Raw genomic sequence first — 27388 nt, 5'->3', positions numbered from 1 at the left:
CAATGCAGAATTCCTACCCATCTTGTCTTTCTCCTTCCCAAACCTTACTTTTCCTCCTCCAACATACTTCATTTGATTAGGACCTCTTCTCTTAGTCCACAGCTCTATTGCATATCTCTTTAAACCTTAGGTACAGAATCTGATTGCTGTTCATCTCCAATCATTTCCATGTCTCTGTTGTTCTACTTCTCTGCTTTCTGTGTGTCATGAATCCTGTCTCATCTAGATTTCCCTCCTCTTCACCTTAGAATGAGAATTCCCAAGTATAGGGCTCTGAACATGGAGGAATTCAATAAATGTTGTTGAGGGATTAAACAAGAATAGCTGAACAGTAAACAAGAAGGAGGAAAGTAAGGTATGTAGAAACTGCCCCCTTTTGGTTTGTATTTTTGCAGCTCTATCTCCTCAGCTTCCCTCTACATAACTATAACTTAAGCAAAATCCTTTCAATTCTACCTGCTCCCCAACATTATGAAGAAGAAACAACAAAAGAACTGAGCCTGAGGAGAGCAAATAGAGCAGTTACCTGTAGGGGCTTGGGCCCTGTGATGCGCTGTGGAAGTGGTGGAGGGGGAGGTGGTGGAGGTGGAGGAACAACTGGGACTACTCGGGAGGGTCCTAGTGAACCTGGGTCCTGCTGGAGCCCAGACACCCCAGCAGATGAAGAAGAAGAGCCCAAAAGAGTCAATGCTACATAAGCCCCAGCTAGAGAAGAAAAAGAAAGAAAATCATCAAGAAGTAGAATGGTGGGTTGTTACCCCCTTCCTTTTAACCTGTGGCTCAGCAGATGAACTGCTTTTAACTCATGGTTGTTTCTATACCTTCTCCTTACCATTCCAATCCTATTCTCTCCCTTTCCATCTCTGTCTCTTCAATCAAACATACATCTTTCTTCCCTTTCTTTGTACCCTACCAACATGTATCTAATCTTAGCTAGTCAATCCTCTTCTTTCCTCCTTTAACGATTTGCGGCTTTTGTTTAGTCTTTGCTAGGTTGATGCCCGAAGGCCACTTGCACTGACTCAGCTACTGTGCTTGCCGAGTGGCTTCCCAAGACTATCTCTCTCTAGGACAGAAAGAAAGAGAAGACTAAACTATAAACAGTCCTGGGGGCAGGGACTTAATTTTGTGCCTTTATTGGAGCTCAAAAGCATCATATGAATAATGATAAAGTTATCTGAAGAGCCTGATAGTGTAAAATAGTGAAATGATAATTGGAAACTGCAGCAGCCTAAGTTGATTACTCCACACCAAGACTTAAGACCTTTTTGGCGAGGTTCTCTCTCTCCCCACTCCACCCCACCCTCTTCCCTAACTCAGCCCATACTAGTCCATTCCCTCTCCCTCCAACTCACATTTGATGAGCTTCACTACTTCCAAGTGTGAACTGTTGGTCACCATGGTGCCATTTACCTGTTGAAGTTAGAAAAGAGTATCAGGGTTAGAGACAACCCCAGGTGATCTTATTATAGGCTTAAAGCTCCCTATTACCTCCAAATAAACTCTGCCCAAGACCAATCACTCCTTTACTCCAGCTTGCATTGTCGATTTGTCCCTATCTATCTCTGTCTCTCTCCTTTTATTACATTTGCTTTGTGCAGTCTACAGCTGACTGTGTTTGGTCTCTCCAATAAGGCTGTAAGCGCTTATATTTTAAATAAACTTTCACAACACTAGTTCTGAGTGCTGTACAGTGAAGGGAGGGAGAGGTGCTTAATATATGTCACTGACTGACCTAGTCCCAGCAGCACTTGCAGAATGAAGACTCTTCCGACTCTAGAGTTTCCTCAATGATTCCAAGACTTTCTTATGGAGAAAACAGCATAAGAGGAGCTTGATGAATGACAGAATGCCAGAGCTGGAATGGCCTTTGTACTGACCTAAATCAGTACCAACTCAAATAGAAACGGATCCCTACGAGCTGCATACTGACTTAGAAAACCACTAATTAACATTATCTGTGTTGTGTTGCATTTATTTTGCATCTCCCAACTACACTTTAATTAGGTCCAACAGCATGATTTGACACTTCTGATCTAAACCTTTCATTTTACAGATGAAGAGACTGAAGCCCAAAGAAAGTTAGAGACTCTGTGCAAATTACCCAGTTCATTCATTTTAACAGCAGAGCCAGGCCTAGAACATGTCTCCTGACTCCTAAAAGGGATGAGTGAAAGAGGAAGGAGAACACTGACCTTGATTTACCAATCCCCCTGAAGCAGTTTTATGGATTCATAGGGGAACTAGGAATGGAAAACAGGTATCTTGATTATAGTCCCCTCCTTCATGATATACATATCACCTCTACTTCTTTCCTACCCAAACATTCCCTATTCTCCACTCAGAAGTGGATGAGACAAATGGAAAGCATAAAGAAAAGCTGCCTTGTCCCTCTTGCTACTTGTATGGGAGCTGACTCACTTTGATGATCCGGTCACCCTCCTTTACACCAGCTTTCATGGCTGCACCTCCTGTAATGAAAAGACATGGTATAACCAATTTCTCCCACAAACTTCTAAATCAGCCCACCACAGACTTGCCCATCTGTGTCTTCTCTTTGCCTAAGTTTTATCTCATTTGACGTGTCTTAGCTGGGTGCCTCAGGGGCCAGGGTTAAGCCCTGCTATTCCACTGTCCAATACCTCCACTGCATCGCTGGTAAGAAGTACAATTTTCATTACAGCGACTGAATTATCTGAAACTTCCTCCCTTCTCATTTCTCCTGCTCAGCCTGGACAATAAGATTAAGGTGATGAGGAGGGGGTAGCGGGAACGAAAGGCAGCACACAGGTAGTTGGGCCCAGGCACTGGGGAAGAGTGAATGCAGGTAGGAATGGGCATGTGGCAGCCTTCTGTTCAACAAAAAATTACTTCTTAATAAAGCATTCTTCTTGACCCTTTCCCCCAGAGTGAAGAATTAAAAACTGATTGTATTAAAGATGACTAATAACTCTCATTCATAGAATGCTTAAGGTTTAAAAAGTGCTTTCCCAAGCAATCCTGTTCTGAGATGGGCAGTCCAGTTAGGATCCCCATTTTCTAAATAAAGAAACTAAGGCTCAGAAAGATTACTTGATTTGTCCAGAGAGACAAAGCCAATAATTGTCAGAGCTAGGACTGATACCTAGGTCCTTCTGAACAAATGAACGAGTAAAGATTTTATTAGGTGCAAAGCACTAGTGATACAAATAAAAAACACAGTCTGTGCTCTCAACAAGCTCGCATTCTAATAGGAGAAATACCACATAGAGAAGGCTTCAGCTACAAGCCAGATGGAAAAGTCCCATGATTTTGAGTGTCCTTCCAATTCTAAAAAACAGTGCTCCATCATTATACCATGATGCTTCTAACTCTAAAGTAATAAAATATTAAGAGTGTGACTTGTTGTCCACTTAGTGGACATTTCAAACTGGATGTCCCATGAGCACCTCAACTTAACATGTCCAAAACAGAATTCAACATCTTTTCTCCCCAAACCACTCCTCTTTCAAATTTTTTTTATGTTTATCCTTCCAGTCACCCATGCTTGCAACCCTCAGTGTCATGATGGACTCCTCATCTCCTTTATCTCCCAAGTCCACTCTACTCCCAAAACTTGTTGTTTCTACCTCTAAGACATGTTATACATCTATTACCTCCTCTCCACGCACACAACTTGGCACCTGGCTAGGCTGGAAAAGTAATCTAGGGCTAGTTGTGGAAAGCTCTTATTGCCTGTGGTAGAAAACATACAATCTGATGTTTGCCATTTAAAGTGTCTCACAATGGTGGTCCTATCCTATCTTTCAAGCCTTATTACACTTATTCCCCTTTACATATATTATGGTTTAATCCGCCTGGTCTTCTTGTTGGTCCTTACACATGACTCTCACCTACTTTCCTTTGATCTCCATTCCACTCACGCCTGAACACACTGTCTCCTCGAATCCCTGGCTTCCTTCATGGCTCAGCTTCAGCTTCCCCCAGCTTTTAGTGCCTATATCTTTTATAGCTGGAAGGAGCCTCAGAGGCCATCTAGTTCAACTCCTTCATTTTATAGATCAGGAAACATTAAATGACTTGCCCAGGAAACACAGCTAGTGCCAAGAGGCATGTTGTCTCTCTCCTAGACTGTCAACCCCAGGAGGGCAGAAGCACTTTTATCTTTGCATGCCCAGGGCCTCACACAGGGCCCAGCACCTAACAGGCCCTTGATAAATGCCTACTGATTAACTGATTGATCTCCGCTGAGTAAAGAACCAGAGTGACTGAATCTGACATTCCAATAAAAAGAATGAAGGTGGACAGCAATTTGAATTTTTTTTAAAAAAGCACTCTGTGAATATGAGATAAGTAAGAATGTTTTTCTATAAAAGTATCCAAAAAAAAAAAGAGAGAGAGATCCTTCTTGACCTAGCCTAGACTATAATCACAGAATTTCAGAGGAGTCAACTACATGGTCATCCGATTCAACCCCTATCTAAACCAGAATGCCTTCTAGTGTCCCTGATAAGTGGTCATCTCTCTGCCTGGAGACTTCTAGTGAAAAGGGGCCCATTCCCTCCAGGGACAGCCATTCTAGGCTGATATCATTTTCATTTTTAGAGAGTTTCACCTTCCATCTGGCCTTTCTGCCTACACCCATCACTCCTATTTTTGCCCTTTGTTGCCAAAAAGAACAAATCAAATTCCTGCACCATATGACATCACTTCCAATACAGGAATAGGAATAAGTTATCCTGCTTGAAGAAGGAATACAATAACTTCATACCATTTGGTGTTTTATTTAATAATAAATAGGAAGTTGGCAGAGAAATCCACTAAACATACATACACTAAGAAAAAGAAGGAACCTCTAAGCTGAGTTCCTCGTTTTTTGGCCACTTCAAATCTATGATCATATTAAAACTTAGTCCCCTCACAGAACATTCACTCTTGAAGCAAGGGGAAACATCTTCTAAAAACTGACACTACTATAAACTAACACCAGATTCTTGCCCTGCCCTTTCTGGGTCTGCCACCATTTTTTAAGTGTCTGTGGACTGGTGCAGAGAAAGACTGAGGGCTGCTGAGATGGCATCTTTTGAAGTATTTCCCTATTCTCTATATTAAATATCCCAGCAATAGTGACTGCTAGTCAGCACCACTGCCCTTGAAGTTACTGCTACCAAAGCCTTGGGGAAAAGCACAATCTTTGTAGCTCCAATTCCTTTATTTCTGAAAATAAATCTGCCACTTATAGTATAGATCCAGATAACTGACATCCTCAGCCAATTCACACACTTCACAAATAAGAAATTTTTTCATTGTCTTTCACCAACACTCCATCCCAAAACTTTATCTGAAACTGACTGGGGAAAATTATTTTCCACCTCCCATCTTTTGCTGTGGGTGAAAAAAGAGGGGAAGGACTAAGTTAGAGACTGGGTAATTCACAATACTGACAATAGCCTCAAAAGTTCAAAGTTGCCCCAGTCCCTATCCCAGCCCAAGACCTCTCCATCCCACTTCACCACTCCTCAGTCAGCTTTTCTCTTCTCAGAGCCCTTCCTACCACCACCATGGAGCTTCTCACCTCAGCTGACCCTAGACTTGTCCCACTGAATAACAACATCCCTCCTTTTCAGCTTTTCCAAGCACTTTCATAGACATTTTTGCTTAATTCATTTGCTGGCTGTAACCTCCTACCTGTGTCTGGCCTTTCCCACATGCTACCTAGTACATCAAGCTGTTTCCCTTCTGGCTTAGACTATTTCTGAAATCTCATTCATTCCAGGACGCCTTCCTAAACTTTTCAGGGGAAGATGATATCTTTGTCTACTAAAACTTCCCCAAATTAAGAGCTTCCAAAGGCTCTCCTCCTATTTGTCCTTCACTTATAAACCTCATTTTTGTAGCACTTTCCCTGCAAAAGCCCTGTGAGGTAATCACTGTCCAATATTATTACAAATAAGAAGCTCAGAACTACTCTTATTTGAGGACTTTTCCCTGTGTGTTTCTAATTATACTCTCTGCACATTCCTCTGTATTAGTCTTTCTAATTCATATTATAAGTCCTACTACCATTAAGATAGTAAATGTGGCTAACTTTTTTCTACAATACTTAGCACAGCAATATGTACTGATGGGTTCAAAAAGAAGGCCTCTGCCTTTTGATTCCTCCTCCTCTTCCTTCAGTGGTATTCTTTTGGTCCCACTGTGCATCTACCTAGTGGCCATTCTTTCCTTTCTGCAATTTTCCAGTAGAGATAAGTCAGTAGGACATTCTGCCTCAGTGGTCTGGGATTATTGGGGGGATGGGGTATTCCTCAGTCTCCTCTATGGAGTTGGTCCCATACTGGGAAACAAGTCAGAATCATTCATGGCATCTTGGCAGCTTGCCTCTCCCTCCCTTCCCCTGGTATGTTATGAAGAGTCACTTTAACAAAGGGCAGGACAAATGCATGCAAGGTGCTATTATTATTATTATTATTATTAATCCTCCTCCTCCAGGCAGGGAGGATGGGACAATCACCAGGCCGGACAGACTGCACCAGGACAATGCGATCACCACTGACTGTGAAGCCAAAGCCATGCTGGTCCTTCTGGATGATGACACACCGCTGGACGAGACCTGGGGAGGGGAAAGAGAGAAGGGCAGGGACGGAATCAGGGGCTCCAATCATCTATTAGCCGGGGAGGAGCAAGGGGCCAGGAACTGGATGGCTAGAGCAAAGAAGGCAAGTTCAGCCCAAGAGAAAGCTCCAGTAGGCTGTCCTCCAGAAAGGACAGAAAAAAGACTAATTTAGACTAGCTTCCCCTAGGCCCATCCTGCCCAAATATGCAACTAACTATGCTGACCCTATCAATGACTTATATATGTACTCACCATTTCCTTATATACAACATAAAAAGCTATTCTCATCTATAGAAGCACTCAAACTGTGTATCCTCTCCTCTGCCTGTTTGTATGAGAGTTGTTGTTGTAAGCAAATTACAAATTGGGTTGCTGGAGGGAGCACACTAGGGCAACCCTCTCAGGGTTTAGCATTAGAGAACAGTAACCCCCAGTAATGAAGTTCTCATAGACTGCAAGATTTGATAAGAGCTCCATTGTACCAACTGAATGATGCTCTCCATTTCTGTCTGTCCAAAATTGACTCAAGTCACTCAAATTGACATTGGCCTCTTATTCTGTGCCCTCCCCTACCACTACCATAAGAATAAAGCCAGACCCAGCAAAGGTGAAATATTATAGATCCTTTACAGCTGGAAAAGACTTTATTAATCACCTAGCCTGTTGTTTTCGGATGAAGTCAATGAACCCCAGATAAGTGAAAATAGTTTTTCCCCCTTAAACACACATACATCCTTCATATCAAAAAAGTAACAGAGAATGTGACTCACTGACACACTACTGTATAGGGTATGAATACTGGTTATATGAGCTGTGATATGTGTGGGTCTACATTTGGGGGTAAGGATGCATGTGTATGTACATGTAGGTAAGCTGGATATGTTTGCATTTATGATCCAGTGTGGTTACCTGTGGTCTCACAGGAGTCAGAAGATTGGCGGTGGTGGTCAGGGGTCTTTTGCTCAGGGGCCGAATCACTCAGGGAAGACAGGTTACTCAACCTGGAGAAAGAAGAGGGAGGAAAGAGAGGGGAGGGGAGGGGAAGGAAGGACAAAGGAGAGGAGAGGAGAGTACAGAGAGCGAAAGTACAGAAGAAAGAGGAGAAGGGGAGAGGAAGAGGGGAGTGGGGGGGGGGGAGAGAGAGAGAGAGAGAATATGAGAAAGGAGAGATAAGCTGAGGAAATCCAACTTGACAATGCCTAAGGGGATGCCCACCCAGAGAGAGTAAGAGAGACTGATCATACCACCCAAAACCCTGCTCAACCCAGAAGGAATAAAGCAGCTACATCAGTATCAGTGACAACATCACCTCTCCAGAGTCCTAGGGTAGTGGGACTTGTACAATATTTCTAAAACCCAGAAGAGTTTAAAAATAGTCACAGTTCCTCCCAGCATCAGGAGGAAGTAAAAGACAACAAAGAGAAAGAGATGGGTGCTCACACACTGTGTTGAGTCTTACCAGGCTGTAATAGGGCTGATGGAACAGAACGAAGCAGCAGAGAGAATGAACGTGGGAGAAAGACAGGGAAAAAACAAACAGCTCATTAGTTTTATGGAATGGTTTGCAAAGGGAAAGGAGAACCAAAATGTAGGCAAGTATGATGCTGGATCAGAAAGAGGAGAACATGCAGTGGACAGGGGACAGCATCAACTGGAAGAGACAACCTTCCCATTTTACCTTCTTTTTATCCCTGCAAACTCCACCTATCTAAAAGGGGAAACTCCCAGAAGGCAAGGGGACATTTGCTGGTGGACTCTGCATTTTTTTTTTTCTGAAGGAGGGGAAAAAAGCAATGAGGTGCATAAGCTCAACTCTTTCAGATTGCCCTAGGGCCCCTGGATTGAAGGAACTAGAAACCATAAAATCCATGCCCTCCCAGGCCAACGAGCCAGATCCTGGATATTGCGACTATAGTCAGAGGGGGCCCAGGACTGACACAGATCCCCACTGTATCTGGCCCTTGAAACTCCTGAACGACAAAGAAAAGGGAATGCGAGTTACTAAGTCCCCCGTTGCTATTGCCGCTTAAAAGGCTGCTTACTCACAACCTTCCCAGCATCCCTCTTACCTTGATAATTGAGACTGCTTTTTACTGGCTGGTCTAAGAGACAAGAGATCAAAGGGTGCCAAGGAAGAAAATATCGTAGAGCCCAGGAGGCGTCAAGGTAGGACAAGAGGGAAGAAGAGAGGGGGGAGAGAGAGAGAGAACACAAGATGTAAACCAGACAAGACAGTAAAGATGTAAAGACATAACAAAAGTAAGAGATATACATAGGATAGGGTTAGTCTCTGCTCTTTTAAGGCTGAGTGGGCTCTTCAGTGGCCAGATCTGGCATATGATAACCCCAAAGGAGCGCATTGGGAATTGTCCAGTGGCCAAATACATATTTAAGGAAAAAAACATATATAAACTTGACAAATAACACATTTTCATGCAAAAAGAACAGGAAAAAGGAGCTTATGAAATCATGAAAACCATTTCTATTACGTACAGCTTGTTTTTTAAAAAGTATATATTAAATTTAACATCTGTATGAACATTATCTGTGTCTACTTTTGAACTTCTGTTCTCTCCTGTGATTTTTTTTCTTCTTTATATCACTATTAATACACCCCCCCCCAAAAAAAACCCATCTGACAAAAAAAAATATCTGCCCTTCCTTGTAATATATACATATAATCAAGTAAAATAAATCTCTAAATTGGTCATTGGTCCTGACTAGAATACGTTCATCGTTCTACAACTCTAGTTCACCATGTCTTGGCCAAGAAGTGGAGAGCATACTCCAGCACACTTTCTGGAGTTGTAACTAATTGCTTCACTGAAGAGAACACTCATGGTTTTCAATGTTATTTCCCTCTTAGTTGTTGTAGCTACTTGTATGGCTTGTTCTAGTTATGTTCACTTCATTCTTCATCAGTTCATCTAAGTTTTCTTCAGGTTTCTCTGAATCTGTCCCTTTCATTATCTCTTATAACGCAATAATATTCAATTACATTCATATGCCATAATGTGTTTAGCCATTCCTCAATTAATGGGCACCATGTTCTGTTTTCAGTTCCTTGCCATGAGTGCTACTATAAATATGTTTGTACATATGAGATCTTTCCCTCTGCCTTTGATTTCTTTGGGGTAAATCCCTAGTAGTGGTACCACTGTATACTACTAAACTATGTGGAATACACAGTTTAATGACTTATGGGGCATAGTTTCAATTGATTTCCAGAATGATCTGGACCACTGACAGCTCCACTGAACAGTCCACTAATGTGCCTGTCCTTCCACAGCCCTTCCAGCAATTGTATTTTCCTTTTATGTCATCTTTACCAATCTCATAGATATGAGATGGAATCCTGATGTTGTTTTAATTACAATTTTTTATAAGTAACTGAAGCATCTTTTCATATGATCTGACTTATACTTTTTTAAGGTACACTGGGAGTAACAGTAGTATTAGGAGCCCCTGGAAATTGGTATCCTGGGAATAATCCTGGTCTGTTATAGAGATGCCATCCCATCCTGTAAAGTCCAGACCTAAACCAAGTCAAGTAAGAGGAATACTTGTTCATTCCCCTCACCATGAGCCTTTTGCTGGAAGTGATTAAGGATAGCCTCTGGCAAGCTGGAAAAATGCTCACCAAGGGAACCATATGAGCCAGCTGAAAGAAACCAAAAGCTACCACCCAGCTGGGTCCTATTAACTAAGGAGCTCAACCCCAATCTGAAGCCAGGTTCCTTTTCTAGCCTAAGGCCTCTAAGAGTGAGTATAAAAAAGATAAGGCAGTTGGAAATGTAGATACTGCTACCATTCTGAAAGCAAATCTAGTTTTCAACAATGTATTCTTCACCTACAAACCCAAGTAATTCATTTTTTAGTGCAGTTGTACCTACCCTCGTCTATTCTTACAACCACTGCATGAGGCAAGTAGGGCAGAAATCATTATATTCATTTTAAAGACCAGGAAAGCGAGATCCATTGTTTGGTAGAGCTGGAAGCAGAAAAGTCTATGGACTCCCAGCCCAATGCATGTACAGCTGGACATCCATGTCTTGCCCATTTCAAGATAGAACAGGAGTGACCTAGGAGCTGCAGCTTTTGCCTATCTCCACAAATGTAGGTCTGCAACTTTGTTGTAATTTATCATCATAGAGAGGTGCAACTTTGTTGTAATTTATCATCATAGAGAGTTGCCCAGGTCGCTGAGATATTAAGTAACTTACACAGGGCCCATAGTTATTCTGTATCAAACTGTAGTACTTGAACCTAAGTATTTCTGGCCCCAAAGCCTGCCCTTGAATCACCATGTGGTGGTGGATAGTGAGGATAATGATGATAACAATCATGACAGCAACAGCTAATATTTGTATACTGCTTTAAGGTTTGCAACATTTTACATACATTATCCCATTATCTTTGAGGTAGATACTTCAACTACTATTATCCATTTTACAGATGAAGAAACTGAGGCTGAGAGACTTGTCCATAGTCCTATAGATTGTAAATGTCAGAAAGGTGACACACACACACACACATAAAATAGTCACAGCAGCACTTTTATGGTAGGCAAACCAAATAGATACTTGTCTATTCAGAAATGAATAAATTTTGGCATATGAAAATAATGGAATATAACTGTACCATTAATAAGAATACAAAGAGTTCAAAGGTAGACAAACTGGAAAGCTATTGCAGTAGTACAGACTAGAAGTGAAGAGGACCTGAACTAGGATGGTAACTGAGTGAGTATAGAGAAAAGGAGGTGAATGCAAGGGATATTGCAGAAAAAGAACTTTTAAAACTTGGTAACTGACTGGATACAAACAGTCAAAAATGACAAAATATGGCAACAGTCACTGTTGGAGGCACTGTGGAAAGACAGACACAACAATACATTATTGACAGAGCTGTGAAATGGTATAACCATTTTGGAAATCAATTTGGAATTATGCAAATAAAGTGACTAAAATGTCCATACCTTTTGAACCAGAACTCATTACTGAGCTTATACCCCAAGGAAGGCATTGATAAGAAAAAAGCCTCCATATGCTCCAAAATATTTATAGCAGCACTTTTTGTGATAGTTAAAAACCAGAAACAAAGTTATAAACCTATCAATTCAGGAGTGCTAAATAAATTATGCTACCGTACTGGACATGGAAGAAATAGAATATTACTGTGCTATAAGAAAGATGTGTGTGATGAACATAGAGAAAACTGGAAAGATCTATATGAACTGATAAAGTAGAGCCAAGAAAATAATAGACACAATGATTACAACAATGTAAATGAAAAGAATGATGGCACACCAAAATGTAACAAAGTTATAAAGAATAAGTGGGATTAAAATGAAGAGATATGAGAAGACAACCCCAACCCCATAAGAAATGAGAAAAGGGATGGTTTCAGAGAAACCAGGGGAGACTTTATGAACTGATGCGGAATACAATAAGCAGAACCAAGTGGATAATTCATTAAATAACCACAGTGTAAAAAAAAAAAAGATATGAGAACTCTGATCAATGCAATGACCAACCATGATTCCAGACTGCCAGAGATGAAGAAGGCTACCTAACTTCTGGCAGAGAGGCAATGAATTCAACATACAGAAGACATTTTTTGGACATGGTCGATGTGGAAATTTGTTTTGCCTGACTATGCATACTTGGTACAGTGGTTCTGTTTTTCGTTTCTTTTTTCCCTAGTGGGGATAGGGGAAATGGGAGGGAAAAAAACCCACAAATGCTTATTAACTGAAAAAAAATTTTAGTGAGGATGGTCTCTATTTCTCAGTAATATAAGGTCCTCAGTATGAGTGTAGGAGAAGGGGATTTATTGTGTTTGACTACTTTGCAGGATATCTCTACCTGGATGTTTCTTTGGATACTTCAAACCCACAGGACCATATGATTTCCTGAGAAGGATCTCAAGAGACCATCTAATCCAAGTCCCCCATTTTACAGATGAGAAAAACTGAGGCCCAGACAGCTAAAACTTGCAAAAAGTCTGATGGATAGTAAGTAGCAGTTGCAGGACTTAAATCTAGGTCATCCAAATCTAAATCTAGTATTCTTGCCATTATGCTACCACTGAACACTTTCAAAATGGAACTCATCATAGTCCCCCATAAACCTGCCTCTTTTCCAAATTCCTTATTTCCAAGCACTCTCTCCTAATCACCTAAGCTTAAAACTTCAGAATCACCTTTGACTCTCCTCTCACCACCTCCATAGCCTATCGGTTAAGTCCAGAAAATTCTGCCTCCACAAAATCCTTTCCTCCTCTCCACTCATTCATCACCCTAATTCAGACTGTCATTCACCTCTCTCCTGACTACTCAAATCTCTTCTCTTCAGACTCTTGCTTCTCCAATCTATCCTTCACAAAATTTCTTGATCTCCCTTTCTATTTCACTCCCCTGTTCAAAAACCTTCAATAGTTCCTTATTGGCTACAGAATCACATACAAACTCCTTAAAAGCTGACATTTAAGACTCTCTATAATCTGGCTCCAAATAAGGCTCTGCAGCCTTATTTCACACTACTTCTCTTCCTACGCTCGGAATTCCTGCCAAACTGGACTACTAATTATTCCTAAATCTTATCCTGCACTCTCCTACTTCTATATACTGGCAGGCTATCTCCTATTTCTGGAATTACTCTTTCCCTAACTTCATCTTGTTGAAATTCCTCTTTTTCTTTTATTAAAGTCCCACTCAAATGTTGCTTTCTTTTAAAAAGCTTTTCTTTGATTTTGCAAAATGCTTATTAAGCTTTTTTTAACCTTTAATTTTTCTAAAGCTCTTTGGATCTGTGATTTACCCTTATCGTAGTCTTTATTTCATACTTATAACTGAATACATGTCACATATCTGCTATTAAATTATATACCCGTTGAGGGTAGTCACTATATTGTTTCTTTAAAAAAAAAATTTAATTCCCTAGTGCTAGCACTGGGTGGCTTGAACATTTCTTGGTGTTAAGAAAAATCTCACAATTAGAGAATGGACTGATTTGGAAGGGAGTGACTTCCTTTTTTGTTGAAGGTTCTCAAGCAGAGGCTAGATGGCCATTTTGTCAGGTGTTTTTTTCAAGTCTGAGTTGGACTAAATGGCTCCTGAGATTCCTTCCACAACTCAAATTCTGTGATTCTATGATAAACACTTATTGTTATTGACGAATATTTACAGACTAGAATGAAGTTTATCCAAATTTCTCTTGCCTTCCATTTTAGAGAAGGGGAAAAGAAAGGAAGGCCTAGATACCATCACATGATAACAGATATTTGTTAAGCATCTTTCCCCAGGTAGCAGTCTAATAAAAAGAGCTTTGGAGAGAATTTGGATTTTGTTCTCTGCTCCAACACACTGTTTGATAACAGTCATCAGTCAATCTCAACGGGCCTCAGTTCCCCATCTGTAAAACAAGGAGAATAAACCCAAACTCCACCTACCAGACCAGTATCTTCAAATGAGGTATAGTGGTAGCATGTTAACCTTTGATTAAGACATGCTTGGCCAATTGATTACCCAGCCCACACCAAGCCCGGCTGATGAAATCAGACAAGGGGCAACTAACACAGAGAGCTAGGTCCTTTCTGAAGTGTTAGTTAGCTCTGATGGAATTGGAAAACCAGTTGGTCATTGGCTGGCCAAAGACTGGTCACAGTCCTTAAAAAGCAAGCTTGCAAACTCTGAAGCAGTCAAAGCAAGGAATAGCTTCAAGAAGTACGATGCAAAAAAAAAAGTATGATATGACCGTTGACAGCCTAGGGTGAAGTCATCTGTGGAAGAGCTCAAGTCTCGAGAGGAGATAGTTCTTTGCCTTTACTTTCATCCTCCCCCAACCTTAAGGCATCCGGGAATGGAAAGGGGAAGGTATTTCTCCACTCACCCATCCCCAATCCCTGCCCAATCAGTTTAGACAGCTTAAAGCAAAGATACCATACTCTGCAAGGAGCAGGCTGACTCAGTGGTGGCAGCTACAATGACTGTGACCCCTGGCAGAAGAGAAGAGAACCAATTTTGGAAAAGGGGAACTGCCTCTGGAAGTTGACAGTCAAGTTGTAGAGATGAAACAGACTCATAGAACCCAGCTGAACAACCTTCCCAAGAGAGATGCTGCACCCAAGGAGGAACAGAGTAAGAACATCACAAGAAGAGAAGGGTTATCTGTGTCCTACAGTGCTAGAGGTATGAGTTACTCATGCCACAAGTATTCCCTACACATGTGCCCCACTTACCCATTGATGCTATGTGTATTTGTGAGAGACTGTGCATCAGGTATATGGGAGTACTTTGTAGCTACTATTCTTAATGTGCTCTCTTAGTAAAAATGCTTTTGCTTTTATTTAATTAATTTTATTTAATATAATTAATTATCTGTTGGCTGAATATTAAAGGTAAGTGTACCAATAGGGGCTCAGGAGCTATAGTTTTTGGATTTTTGCACCACAGAATACCATGACATTAAGGTAATATCTACCCTCTGGGAGACCCAACTCATGAGTATGAGTTCAAGTTGGAGAGAAGGAGCACTACACAGATATTAGGTGTAAAACAACTATATAGCTGTTTTCATGAAGTATTCCTTTAAAATTGTATGTAAATTAAATTATATTCTATATGCCCTAGCAGAGCTCACTGAGTAAAGGAAGCTTATAGTAAATCTTCTTGCAAAATGAAGAATTTCCTTTAACAAATCCTTCCCTAATTACTGTTTTGGTTTTCAGTAGAATTTCAGTAGTATTTCAATTCAACAAACACTTAAGTGCCTACTGTGTGTAAGATAAAAAAAATTCATATACAGAATTTCCTCAAGCAGGGCCTACTTACTGGTAAAAGCAATAATATTTTTTTTTATGATTTTCTTTACTATTCTACTAAAACCCTACTCTAGCAACTTACTTTGACAAGATTCTAACCTAGATTGTCTAATGCTAGGAGAGTAGAGTACAAAGCTCAGGCAAGTCTTACAAAGCTGAAGAGACAGTAGTGGATTTTATGTACTAGCCTAGCTACACTCATACAGGTTCATAAACAGAAAGTTGGCATCAGGTAATGAGTTTTTTATAGCCATAACAATTAATGAAAACTAGCTCCTGAGGCAGATCTCAATCTTTATGATCAAGAGGAGTACTCAAACACTGATAAAATTATAATTCTTTTAAGTAGTGAAGCATCATTACTATCACATTTAAAAGACATGATGCAGATAATCCAGAAAAATAAATAATCCTCAAATTATATATTTTGTGTTCGTGTATTTTTCTTTCAACAGGGAAGGTGGAAGAGAAGGAAAGATAGTTAATTTTCTTTGCTGAAACTATGTTTAAATGAGTTCTTTTTTCTGAATTCACACTAGCAGATACTGACAGCAGATGTTCCAGAAGTGTGCTGCATGGCAGACAAAAGCATGTCTTAGATAATTATAAAATAATTATAAAAAACAAGAACAAAACAAAAGCTGCCACAGATAATCCATAAATTCGCCATCTTTACTATCTTGGAAATCTCTAGCATTTAGATTAGGTAGACGTTGCAGTAAGAACCTGCTGTGGTTGTCCCACAAATCCAAATTTCCTTCCTCCTTCAACACTTGGTTCAAAATTCCTTTCCTTTTAGCATTTATATATTCAGCCTATAGAGCTAAATTACTTCATATCTGGGACTCAATTTTCTCATATATAACATGTGAGGTTTGGGTTCCAAGGCTCCTTCTAGCTCTAGCATTTGTCTGTGTTACCCTCCCTTCCTACCTTCCTTCCACAAGCATTTATTAACTGTCCACTATGAACACTGTTAGAAGTTGGGGATACAAAGACTAAAAAAAGAAACAGTCCCTGCCCTAAAGGAGATTACATTTTATTGGAGGGGAGGAACACACACACACACACACACACACACACACACACACACACACACACACAAAAGTAAATGCAAAATATATATGCAACACCCTGGGGGCATCCTCAACTTCCAGAGTGTGTCCCACAGGTACAAGATAATCTGTGGATCCTCATCCTCAAACCATAGCTTTGAAAGGTTCCAAAGACATCCCTCCTACCCCTTCTCTTAAATAACACTGTATATTTTCCCAAAGATCATAGTATCATAGAATCACAGATCTAGAACTAAAAGGGACGTCAGAGACCATCTAGTTCAACCCTCTCATTTTACAGATGAGGAAACTGAGGCTCAGGGAAGTCAACCGACTTGTGTGAGGTCACACAGGTGTTAAAGTCCAGCTTTGAATTTAGGTCCTCTGACTTCAAAGTCAGTTTCTTTCTACTGTACCATACTGTCTGAACTGTTTTGATTCTCCAAAATACTAAAGCTGTCTGGCACTCAGGACATCATGGTCATGAACACACGTGGCTAGCTAAGAGCCAGCCAGATGAAACCAGGATATATTTCCTTAGGCTCCTACTTCTCCTGCTCTCCGACCAGTTTTAATACCGAAGATCCAATTTAGAGCCCTCTGACTCCTTTTCCATCTACTCCTTTGAATGATAGGGACAACTGATTAGATCTCCATTAACGATAATAGCTGGCATTTAATCAGAGCTTTGGGGTAACTAGGTGGCACAGCAGATAGAGTACTGGGCCTGGAGTCAGGAAGATGCATTCAAATCTCGCCTCACTTCCTAGCGGTGTGACCCTGGGCAAGTCACTTAACTCTGTTTGCCTCAGTTTCCTCATCTGTAAAAATGAGCTGGAGAAGGAAAAGTAAAACCATTCCAGTATTTCTACCAAGAAAACCCCAAATGGGGTCATTAAGAGTTGGATCCACTGAAAATGACACAACAATCAGAGCTTTAGGGTTTGCAGAGCACTTTACATCACCTCGTTTGAACCTCACAAGGGCACTAGGCACTAGGGTTATCTCCATTTAACTTAGATGTTATGACTTGCCATGACTTGCCCACTGTCACACAGCTATGTGTCAGAGCAAGGACCTGAACCCAGGCATTACTGACTCTATGTCCACAGTCCTGGAATGTAAACATACAGTCTCTCTAAAGCAATCCAAAGTGATCAAAACAAATATATGCCTGCAAGGGAAAGATGGAGAGCAAGAGGAGGAGGAATGGAAGAAGAAGGGTCAATAAACTAAAGAAATGTTAAGCATAGCTCAGTTCAGATTCCTGTCAGCTCTGATAAATGTATTCTAGAAAAATAAAATAGCCTCAGCTTTCTCTGTGGAAACATCTCTAGCTATAAAGTGGCCCTGGAAAAGCTGGATACCAAGAGGCCTTAGGGGCAGTGGACCTGGAAAACAATATGGTGCAGTGGAAAGAGCACTGGATTTGAAGTCTCAGGACCTGAATATGAATTCTAGTTCTGTTATGTAATTAACACATCTGATTTCACAGATGTCACTTCCTTCTCTGGCCCCTTGTTTTCTCATCTGTAAAATAAGGGCCCTTCCAACTCTATTTATTCTTACTGCTCTTTCCCTGGCTTTGTCCACCAGCAGTATTTTGACTTTAAAATACTCCTCTTACACATTCATAGAGGCAATCACAAAAGATAAAACAGATAGTGAATTACGTGAAATTGAAAAGCTTTTGCAAAAACGAAATTAAACTAAACAGTCAACTGGGGGAGAAAATCTTTGCTTCAAATATCTCTGACAAAAGAAACAGAAAAGCAGGGCAGTTTTGAAACTAATGTGTGGAATTTATTATGTAGTTTTTTTAAAAATTGTATTACATGAAGATTTATGGTTTCCTATACAATTTCATTTATATACTGCTGTATGTATAGAAATTTTTTGGTGTTTAATTTCAGAACAAAAAAAATTAACTTAGAAGAAATCTGACAAGGATCTGATACATTATTTGTAAGAAACTAACACAAATACATAAATACAACAAAAAACTATGCCCCAATGGTTAAGTAGTCAAAGGACATGAAAGATAGTTCTCAAAAAAAGAATTGTAAACTATCAACCAAACTGAAAATCACTTCATCTATCAGTGAAATGAAAATCAAAATAAACCTGAAGTTTCATCTCACACATAGCAAAATGACTAACTTGATAAAAGAGGAATAAATGGAAGATTTGTGGAAAGACAGGTACACTAAAATATAATATAGAGACAGTATGAGTCAGCCCAACCATTTTGAAACGTTATGTGGCATTATACTAAGAAAGTGACTAAAATGTCCATACTCTTTGACCCCAAGTTCCCACTCACAAGCATATATTTTCAAGGAAATCAATGATTTTAAAGGCGGGAGGCTCCCCACTTTACAGCAGCACTTTTTGTAGTAGCAAAGAACTGAAAATGAAATAGATGCTCACTGATCAGATGATGGCTTAAAAAATGTGATACATAAATGTAATGGAATATTATTATTGTACTATAAGAAACAGCAATGAACATAGAAAAGGATGTGAAGACTTATACTTACTAATGCTAAGTGGGATGAGTAGAACCAGGAAAACAATATACACAGTAACTACAAGAATCTAAAGGTAATGAATAACAACAAAATGATGGAAATTTTATGTTGTGAAATTATAATAACCACTTTTTGCCACAAAAGTTACAAAAACACATCTTAAAGATATATGAAAATGCATATCCCTCACTTTTTTGCAGATACTGGCATTAAATAATGGAAGTGAAACACTGAATATATCAGAGTTGGCTAATATGGTAAGTTTTACTGAACTTTTTCTCCCTTCTTTTCAATTCTTTATTTTAAGGGATGGTTTTCTGGTAGGGAAGGGATATAGAAGGGAAAAGGTAATATAAAAACAAAAGATTTCAACAAAAATGAACAACTAGAGTTGGAAAAAAACTGGGTTCAGACTGCACCTCTGACCCTGTACTAACCTCTTGAAGCTCACTCATTTCCTTATCTATAAAATGGGCATAATAATACTTATACTGTTTCAAGGATCAAGTGAGTTATTGTATCCTAAATTACAAATAGAGGCAGCTAGGCAAGATAAGTACTAGACTTGGAGTTGGGAAAAATTGAGTGCGAATCCTGCTTTGACACTCACTAGTTGTGTGATCTTGAGCAAGTCACTTAACTTCTCTATCCCTCAGTTTTCTCATATGGAAGATATAAGGGTAAAATAATATATAAAGTGCTTTACAAATTTCTAAGTGATATATAAATGCTAGCTATCATCATCATTATTAAATTGTTTCATATACCTTAAAGCACTACAGAAGAGTAGCATCAGTCCCTAGCTCTCACAAGAATCTCAACACAGAATTCAAAATTGGAAGGGATGTCAGTGGCCACCTAGTCCAACTCTTAGCCAAAAAAGAAACCTCTGTACAACACAGCTGAAAGGTGGTCATCTGGCTTCAGCTTGAAGACTTTCAATGAAGGGGAATCCATCATTTCCTTATACAGCCCCTTCTACTTTCAAATAGCTCTGCTGGGAAAATGTTCCTTACATCAAGTCTAAGTTTGCCTCTTTTTAACTTTTAACTTCCACCCATCTGTCCTCTAAGGCCAAGGGGAACAAGACTGATCTCTCTTCCACACAACCACCTTTCAAATACAACTGTCATGTCCTCTTCTCCCACCTCTACACATTTCACATCAGACTTTTATTTTCTAGGATAAACATTCCCATTGCCTCAATCTGATCTTTCTATTTCATGAATTAGGGATGTTTTGCCATGCTAGCGGCCCTTCTATCACTGTCCTTCTTAAAATGTGGCAAGCCAGGAATAGTTTTCAAAAATAAGAAATCCAAGCTATCAATAGTCATATTAAAATATTAATATTAAATTAAAACATTAATTTTTATATTATTTACTTTAATTTTACTTTAATATTATCTAATATTAATATTTAAAATGCTCCAAACTGCTAATAGTTAAAAGGAAATTAAAGCAGCTCTGAAGTCCCACCTCACACCCTGATGAGATTGGCAAAGATGCAAAAGAAGAAAATGTCAAATACTGGAGAGGCTATGGGAAAATAAGCACTTTAATGTACTACTGGTGGGGCTGTAAACTGGTATAGCCATTGTGGAAAGCAATTCCAAACTATGCCCCAAAGTCACTAAACTGTGCCTACTGTTTGATCCAGCAAATACCATTAGTAGGCCTATACCCCAAAGAAAGAGGGAAAATACCCATAAATACAAAAATATTTGTGAACTGGAAACTAAGGGGGTGTTTATTGTGAAATGGCTGAACAAATTATGGCATATGAATATAATGGAAAAGCACTGTGCCATAAGAAATGATTAAGAGGAGAGTTTCAAAGAAACCTGAGAAAATTTTGATGCAGAGTGAAGTGAGCAGAACCAGAAGAACAATTTACACAACATCACTGTAGCAACAACTCCAAAAGTCAGTGAACTCTGCTCAACAAAACAAAACCTGATAGAGATGATGGAATGAGACACACACAGGTAAAAATGACACAGCCAATCCAGGAGTGTTTGCTTTACTAAACAAATTTATTGCAAGGGTTTTGTTTTTCTTTTTTTCTGTGGGGGAGGGGGATAGGTAAGAAAAGAAAATCTTTATTTTCTTAATTTAAAAAACAAAAACTATTTATTGCTTTTTTTTAAACGTGGTGATCAAAACGAATACAACACTTGAAAGCAGTCTGACCAGAATAGAGTGCCAGGGAACCATCACCTCCCTATTCTTGGGGGCTATACTTCTTTTACAGTAGACCTCAGACCAAGGTCACCCACCCTCCAGGAGTGCAACAATCTTGCATACAAAACTAGCTCAAACTGCCAGCTCCTGATCCTGCCCAGATTCCTCCAAGTTGTACTTTCACTTGCTCCCACCTGTTTCAAGGTGACCCTATAGGGCTTCACAGAACACATTACCATTAACCTGCCAAGTTTTCTTACAGACTCTAGGGAGTTTGTAAGTGAATAGGCTCATCACCTCTGTTCTGCAAAACACATGTCCCTAGCCACTGATATTCTGCCAGGACTTATTCCTCAGTGGTTACCATATTGCCAAATCCTTATACTTAACTAGGCAGAACAGTGGATGAAGCACTGGACTTGGGAGACAGGAAGACCCGAGTTCAATTCCTGCCTTAGACACTTACTGTGTGAGCCTGGGCAAGTTACTTAACCTCTTAGTTTCGGTTTCCTCCTTTGTCAAGTGGGGATAATAACAGTACCTACCTCACAAGGTTGTTGTGCTGAGTGTGTTGTTGAGTTGAAATGCAATGATATGACATGTAAAAAACAATGAAAACTTTAATGTTCTATCTAAATATTGGGTTATTGTTGTCATTCCCAAGATCTTCAACTCCTCTCCTGACTGTCAGTGTACAAACCCTATTCCCCGTCTCACTACTTACTCCCATATTCCCATTCCTCTTGGTCCTACCTCCACAATGTCCCACTCCAGATCTACCAGGCCTTTCCACTGTGCTATCTGGAATGTTAACTGCTCCATAATTTAAAAAAAAAAACAACTTACTTTCATCTTATACCTTCTTTCTCACTCCCTCCATCATTTGGCTCACAATGAGAATTGGCTGTCTCCTGATGACACTGAATCTCCAGTCATCATTTCCAGTACTGGTTGTATTTCAACTTATACGACACGGGTCTGACTATGTCAAACATCCCCTACTCAATAAACTCTAGTGGCTCCCTATTACTTCTAGGATGAAATGCTCTTCACAGCCTAGCCCCTCCCAACCTTCCCAGTCTTTTTACAATTCACTCTCCTCCATGATCCAGTGTCAGACACTGGCCACCTTCTTGTTCTTTGCACATGACACTTCATATCTAGATTCTTTGCCTTTGCACTAGCTGTCTGTGCCTGGAATACTGTGCCACCCCCCCACCCCCCACCCCCGGCCACCTTCTGCCTCCAGGTTTTCTTCAAATCCTACCTTCTACAAAAGGCCCTTCCCCAGTGTTCTCTACTGCTAGTGCCTTCCTTCTGAGATTACATTTACATTGTAGCTATCTGTTATGTACATTTTTTGCATGTTGTGTTCCCCACGTTAGAATGTGAGCTTCTCCAGGGCAGGGACCATGCTTTTGCTCTTCCTTGCACTGACAGTGTGAAGAATAGTGCTTGGCACCTAGGAAAGGCTAAATAAAAGTTTGTAGCACATTAGCTTTTTTGGCTGCCATAACTGTTGACTCAAACTGAGTTTGCAGTGTATCAAAACTCCAAGATCTTTTTTCAAACAAACTGCAATCCGGCCATTCCTCCTCAATTTTGTGCCTGAGTTTAAAAAAAAAATAAACTTCACAAGTAAAAGAATTACATTTATCCCTATCAAATTTCAACTTCGTAAATTCAGTCCAATGTTCTAGACCAGGGGTCTGCAGCCTGTTGCCCACTGAGGCCCAAGAACTAAGGACAGTTTTTACATTTGTAAATAAAGTTTTATTTTATTTTAAAATGTTAAAACCATTCTTACTTAGTTTGCCAACTCCTGTTCTAGACTATCATTCAGTGCCCTCCTACCTTTTGGTCGGGCAAATCTGATAAGGATGCCTCTATGCTTTCATCCAAGTCACTAACAAAAATGTCATTAAAAAGCACTGGGCTAAGCACATATCCCTGGAGCACTCCATTGCAGTCTTTCCTTCCAAGCTGACATCAACACATAGCTACTTTTTTTTTAATCTAGTCATTCAATCCATTCTGAAACCACATCTCTCCAAATGATCTAACACCAAATCCAGAATTCAAACCCAGTTCTTCTGACCCCAAACCTAGGTTCTTTCCACCTAGTACAGGATTATGCAAAAACAGATGTCTTAAAGAAGCTCTGCAATGATGATGCTATGCAAATATGTAAAAAAGCATCTGTGGTTATGTGGAATATCCTGGCATGTTGACATGGAAAGAGCACTTAGTTTGTTGTCAGAGGAAATCACTTCACCTTTTTGGCTTTCAGTCTCCTCATTTGGGAAGTGAGAGCTGAACCAGATAAGCTCTAAGGTCTATTTCAGTTCTAACAAGTATGACCACTGAGCTTGAAGAAAGAATTGCATATAATTGTAAAGAAACAAAGCCTGCAGTTGCCAGTCGTTCCTGTAACAGTTTTATTTCTAAAGCACCTTCTCAACTACTAGCTTGGTTTTATAAATCCCTAGTGAGCTAATTAAGGATTATTCTTTTCAAGTGAGATAGGAAAACTAAGGCCCTGAAAGAGTTTAGGTGACTGGCCCTAAAATCACACAATCAATTAAGGGGCCTGTTCTCTTGAGTCCCAGATAAATTAAAGGATTTCCCCCAAATCATATAGTAAATAATAGAGTTGATCTCTTAGGCAGGGGTGGGGAACCTGTGGCCTCAAGGCCACATGTGGCCCTCTAGATCCTCAAATGAGGCCCCTCGACTGAATGCAAACTTCACAGAATAAATCCCCTTAATAAAAGGATTTGTTCTGTAAAACTTAGGACTCAGTGAAAAGGCTGCATTCAAGGACCTAGAAGGCTATATATGTGGCCTCAAGGCCACAGGTTCCCCACCCCTGCTCTTAGGTCAGCTCTTAGGTTCAGAGCTTCTTTCCACCACCATCTTAGTTCTCTGGGTATTTCTGTAGTATTTTAAAACTGTAGTCAGATTCTGAACCAGCCACCAAAACACAAGACCAACAGCCTGACTACCAACTTGATCACCATCCTCTGGGACCCCGAGGGACCACTCGCTCCCTCTCTACAACTGAGGAAGACTACTGGGAAAGTCATTCTAAATGGAAAATTCAACGCCATCCCAGGCGGAAACCCCAAATCTCTGCTGCTCCAGCAAATTTCCAGGACGTGCTGGTTCCCTTAAACCACAATTACAGGCAAGCTCAAGGCAGGGAGGTAATTAGGGCCCATTCCATCTGCTCAGCAGTCCCTTGGCCTCTCCCTTCAGGGCTGACTCCATTGGCCTCTATCTGCCTTCACCCACCCCCACCCCAAACTAGTGCACAGTGTGGAGAAATAAAATGGGAATTTCCATCCCTTCTTTTTTTGGCCTTTCCCAACCACCCCCTCCCCATCCTTTCCAGGAAAACTCAAGGAGGAAGGGAAGGATAGGCCAAAAAAAGAGCAAAAGGAAAGGAATCTCATAGCTCACAGAGGCAACTGAGTAACACCAAGAAATGAAAATAAATCCACAGAAATGAATGTGGTACTTGTCCTCACCCCTCATTCCCTCCTTTTCTCCTCAACCACAACAATAACATCAGAAAGGATTTCCTAATTGTCCAAGGTGGGAGATTCTAAAATGTGTAAATAACCATGTGGAGGAGAGGAACTGTTTTCCAGAACCTCAATCTGACCAGGATGGGCACACTCAAACATAATCCTGCCTGATAAGGAGGAGGAGGGAGGAGTATAGGTGAGATAATTACTAGAAACCAAAGGAATTTAAGATTCCAACCCATAATTCTAAGAGTCTGGAAGGGCTCTATTCCTCAGTAAAGAGAAATCCTTGTTCCTCAAAACTCCTAGGTGATTCCTAATCCTGGACAACAGGGAAAAATTCCGTACCTCCTCTCCTTGTTGTTGTTTGTTCTCCCAACCACAGAACCTTCTAAAGAAAGTATTATGATAGTCCCTTGCTCCAAGTACCACAGAGAAGAAGTGCATGACAGAAAATCCACCTTCTTTCCAGTGATACCAGTGGCTCTTATGGAGGTGAGGATGACTTGAGCCATCCTCCAGAACCTGGTGGGACACGGCACAGTGCAGCACACTGAACAAGCAGCTCAAAGGTGGAGGTTTTGTTCTAAAGACTACCTCTTCCCCACCCCCACTGTTGTCCCCAAAAGGGAGAATCCCTGGTCACCCCTAGGTGGGAGAGAGTTGGCTCTGCGTCCCCTCAAGATGTAGGATTTTAATGCTAGAAGGCACCTTAGAGATCATCCAGTCTAATCCTGTCTTTTTACGGTCAGCCCAGGGAGATCAAAGTCATACAGGCAGAATGTAACAGGGCAGAAATAAGGTTGATGAAGTAGATATAAAAAACTTCTCTTTGATCATCATAATAAACACTGTTCTTACCCTCCAGCATCAGAAACTGTCCTCAAATAAGGCTTAATAACCTTATTTTCATCATCATTCTAGGAGATACCATCTGAAGGGAGGTTAAATTCGGTCAACCAGCAGATCTGGTAAATCAAAAGCCTTCCCCCTCCAAACACCCTTTATGTGATTTAGAATCAAACTTGAATTTTGGCTGATGAGCTGTTATTGATACAGGGCACAAACCCAGAAAACAAAAAAGCTATTCCTGTTTATTCTGCCACATTCAGAAGAAGGATAGCAAAGAGTAATCTAAAACATCCAGGGGAAGGGTTAGCTCCCTGGCACTCTACCTCAGGTCTAGAGGGCAAAGAAAGGGAGACAGGATTCCTCTGTTTGTCATAATAAATGCTATGCTTACCTTTGACACAGAAAGCTGCTCCTGTCTTGGGCTTCATGCCCTCTTTCTCTTTAGCACTGAGGAAAGTCAGAAGCTTCTGACTAGGCTGTTGGCCTCAATCAGGCAGGCCTTAGCAACTCAGCCTTGACAATAGAGGGAGAACAGCAAGTGGAAGAGGGCTGGATTGGAGTCCAGAAGATGTGAGTTCAAATCCTGCCTCAGACACTTACTAGCAGTGTGAAAGTCAGTTAACTTTTCTAGGCCTCAGTTTCCATAATTGGAGATAGTAGGAGTATCTATATCATGGAGTTGTTGTAGCAAATGATCTACCATGTGTACAGCATTCTGCAAACCTGAAAGTGTTATATAAATCTTACTGTTATTATTATGCTACCACTTCACTCTCCAATTAGTACTAACCTTTAATGAACTACGTGTTATCACAAATACAATCGCCACCATCCCACAAAACGCAAAGGTGCCTAGGGCCTGAGTCAAAGGATGGGGAACCAAATAAAGCCCTGCTCCATAGGCTTACCCTTCTTATTCCAAAGATGAATAGAGGCAAGACAACATCCCCCCCTTAGGACTCTGAGGCAACACCAAGTCAGAGAAAAGTGATAAAGATGAAAGGATCAATAAAGACTAAATGTCACTACTCTATGGGGAAGCCAAAAGACAGAAGAGGCTTCACTCATGACTTGTGTTTTTAGAGAGACTACAGAGAGAATGGACAGAGAAAATGACTCAAAGAACAAAAAATGAAAAAATAAGAAGGGGGGGAACCCATAAGGATAACATGGTTTGAAGAACAATACAAAGATGTGTGCATATTTTATATAGAAATACAGATATCACAGCCAGAGAAAGAAATGATGGAGAGTGAATACAAATCAAAGCATACTACTTTTCATTTTATTTTTTTTCTTTTGGTCTGTTTCTTCTTTCATAACATGACTAACACGGAAATATGTTTTACATGACTGCACATATATGTAATCTATATTAAATCGCTTACCATCTTAGGGAGAGCAGGGAGGTAAGGGGAGAAAATCTGGAATTCAAAATTTAAAAAAACTGAATGTTCTTACATGTAATTGGGACAAAATATTTAAAAATAAATAAATATGTATATATCTTTAGGTATTTATATCTAGGTTTATCTCTAGTGTATGTATATGCATATATTATATATATATATATATGTTTTTGTTCAATCATTTCAGTCATGTCTGACTCTTCCTGACCCCATTTGCAGTTTTCTTGGCAAAGATACTAGAATGGTTTGCCATTTCCTTCTTCAGCTCATTTTACAGATGAAGAAACTGAGGCAAATAGGATGAAGTGATTTTCCCAGGGTCATACAGCTAGTAAGTGTCTGAGGCTACATTTGAACTCAGCTCTTCTTGACTCCAAGCCCTGTTCTGTATCCACTGTGCTACCTAGCAG

General features: G+C 40.2%; 1 protein-coding gene across 4 annotated transcripts in view; it reads right to left on the bottom strand.

Moving 5' to 3' along the window:
• The window catches only part of ARHGEF11 (Rho guanine nucleotide exchange factor 11), a 153190-nt gene that overhangs the window by 65347 nt on the left and 60455 nt on the right, over positions 1-27388 (bottom strand). For all 4 annotated transcript variants that reach the window (XM_036754388.1, XM_036754387.1, XM_036754390.1 and 1 more), the window contains 5 exons: positions 7505-7596; positions 6494-6592; positions 2422-2471; positions 1356-1413; positions 527-705 (listed from right to left, as the gene is read on the bottom strand). In XM_036754388.1, coding sequence (XP_036610283.1) covers positions 527-705; positions 1356-1413; positions 2422-2471; positions 6494-6592; positions 7505-7596 — 478 coding nt within the window. The remainder of the gene's footprint in view (positions 1-526; positions 706-1355; positions 1414-2421; positions 2472-6493; positions 6593-7504; positions 7597-27388) is intronic.

This window comes from Trichosurus vulpecula, chromosome 4, assembly GCF_011100635.1.
Source record: "Trichosurus vulpecula isolate mTriVul1 chromosome 4, mTriVul1.pri, whole genome shotgun sequence".
Lineage (NCBI taxonomy): Eukaryota > Metazoa > Chordata > Mammalia > Diprotodontia > Phalangeridae > Trichosurus > Trichosurus vulpecula.
This window is presented reverse-complemented; position numbering and strand designations above follow the sequence as displayed.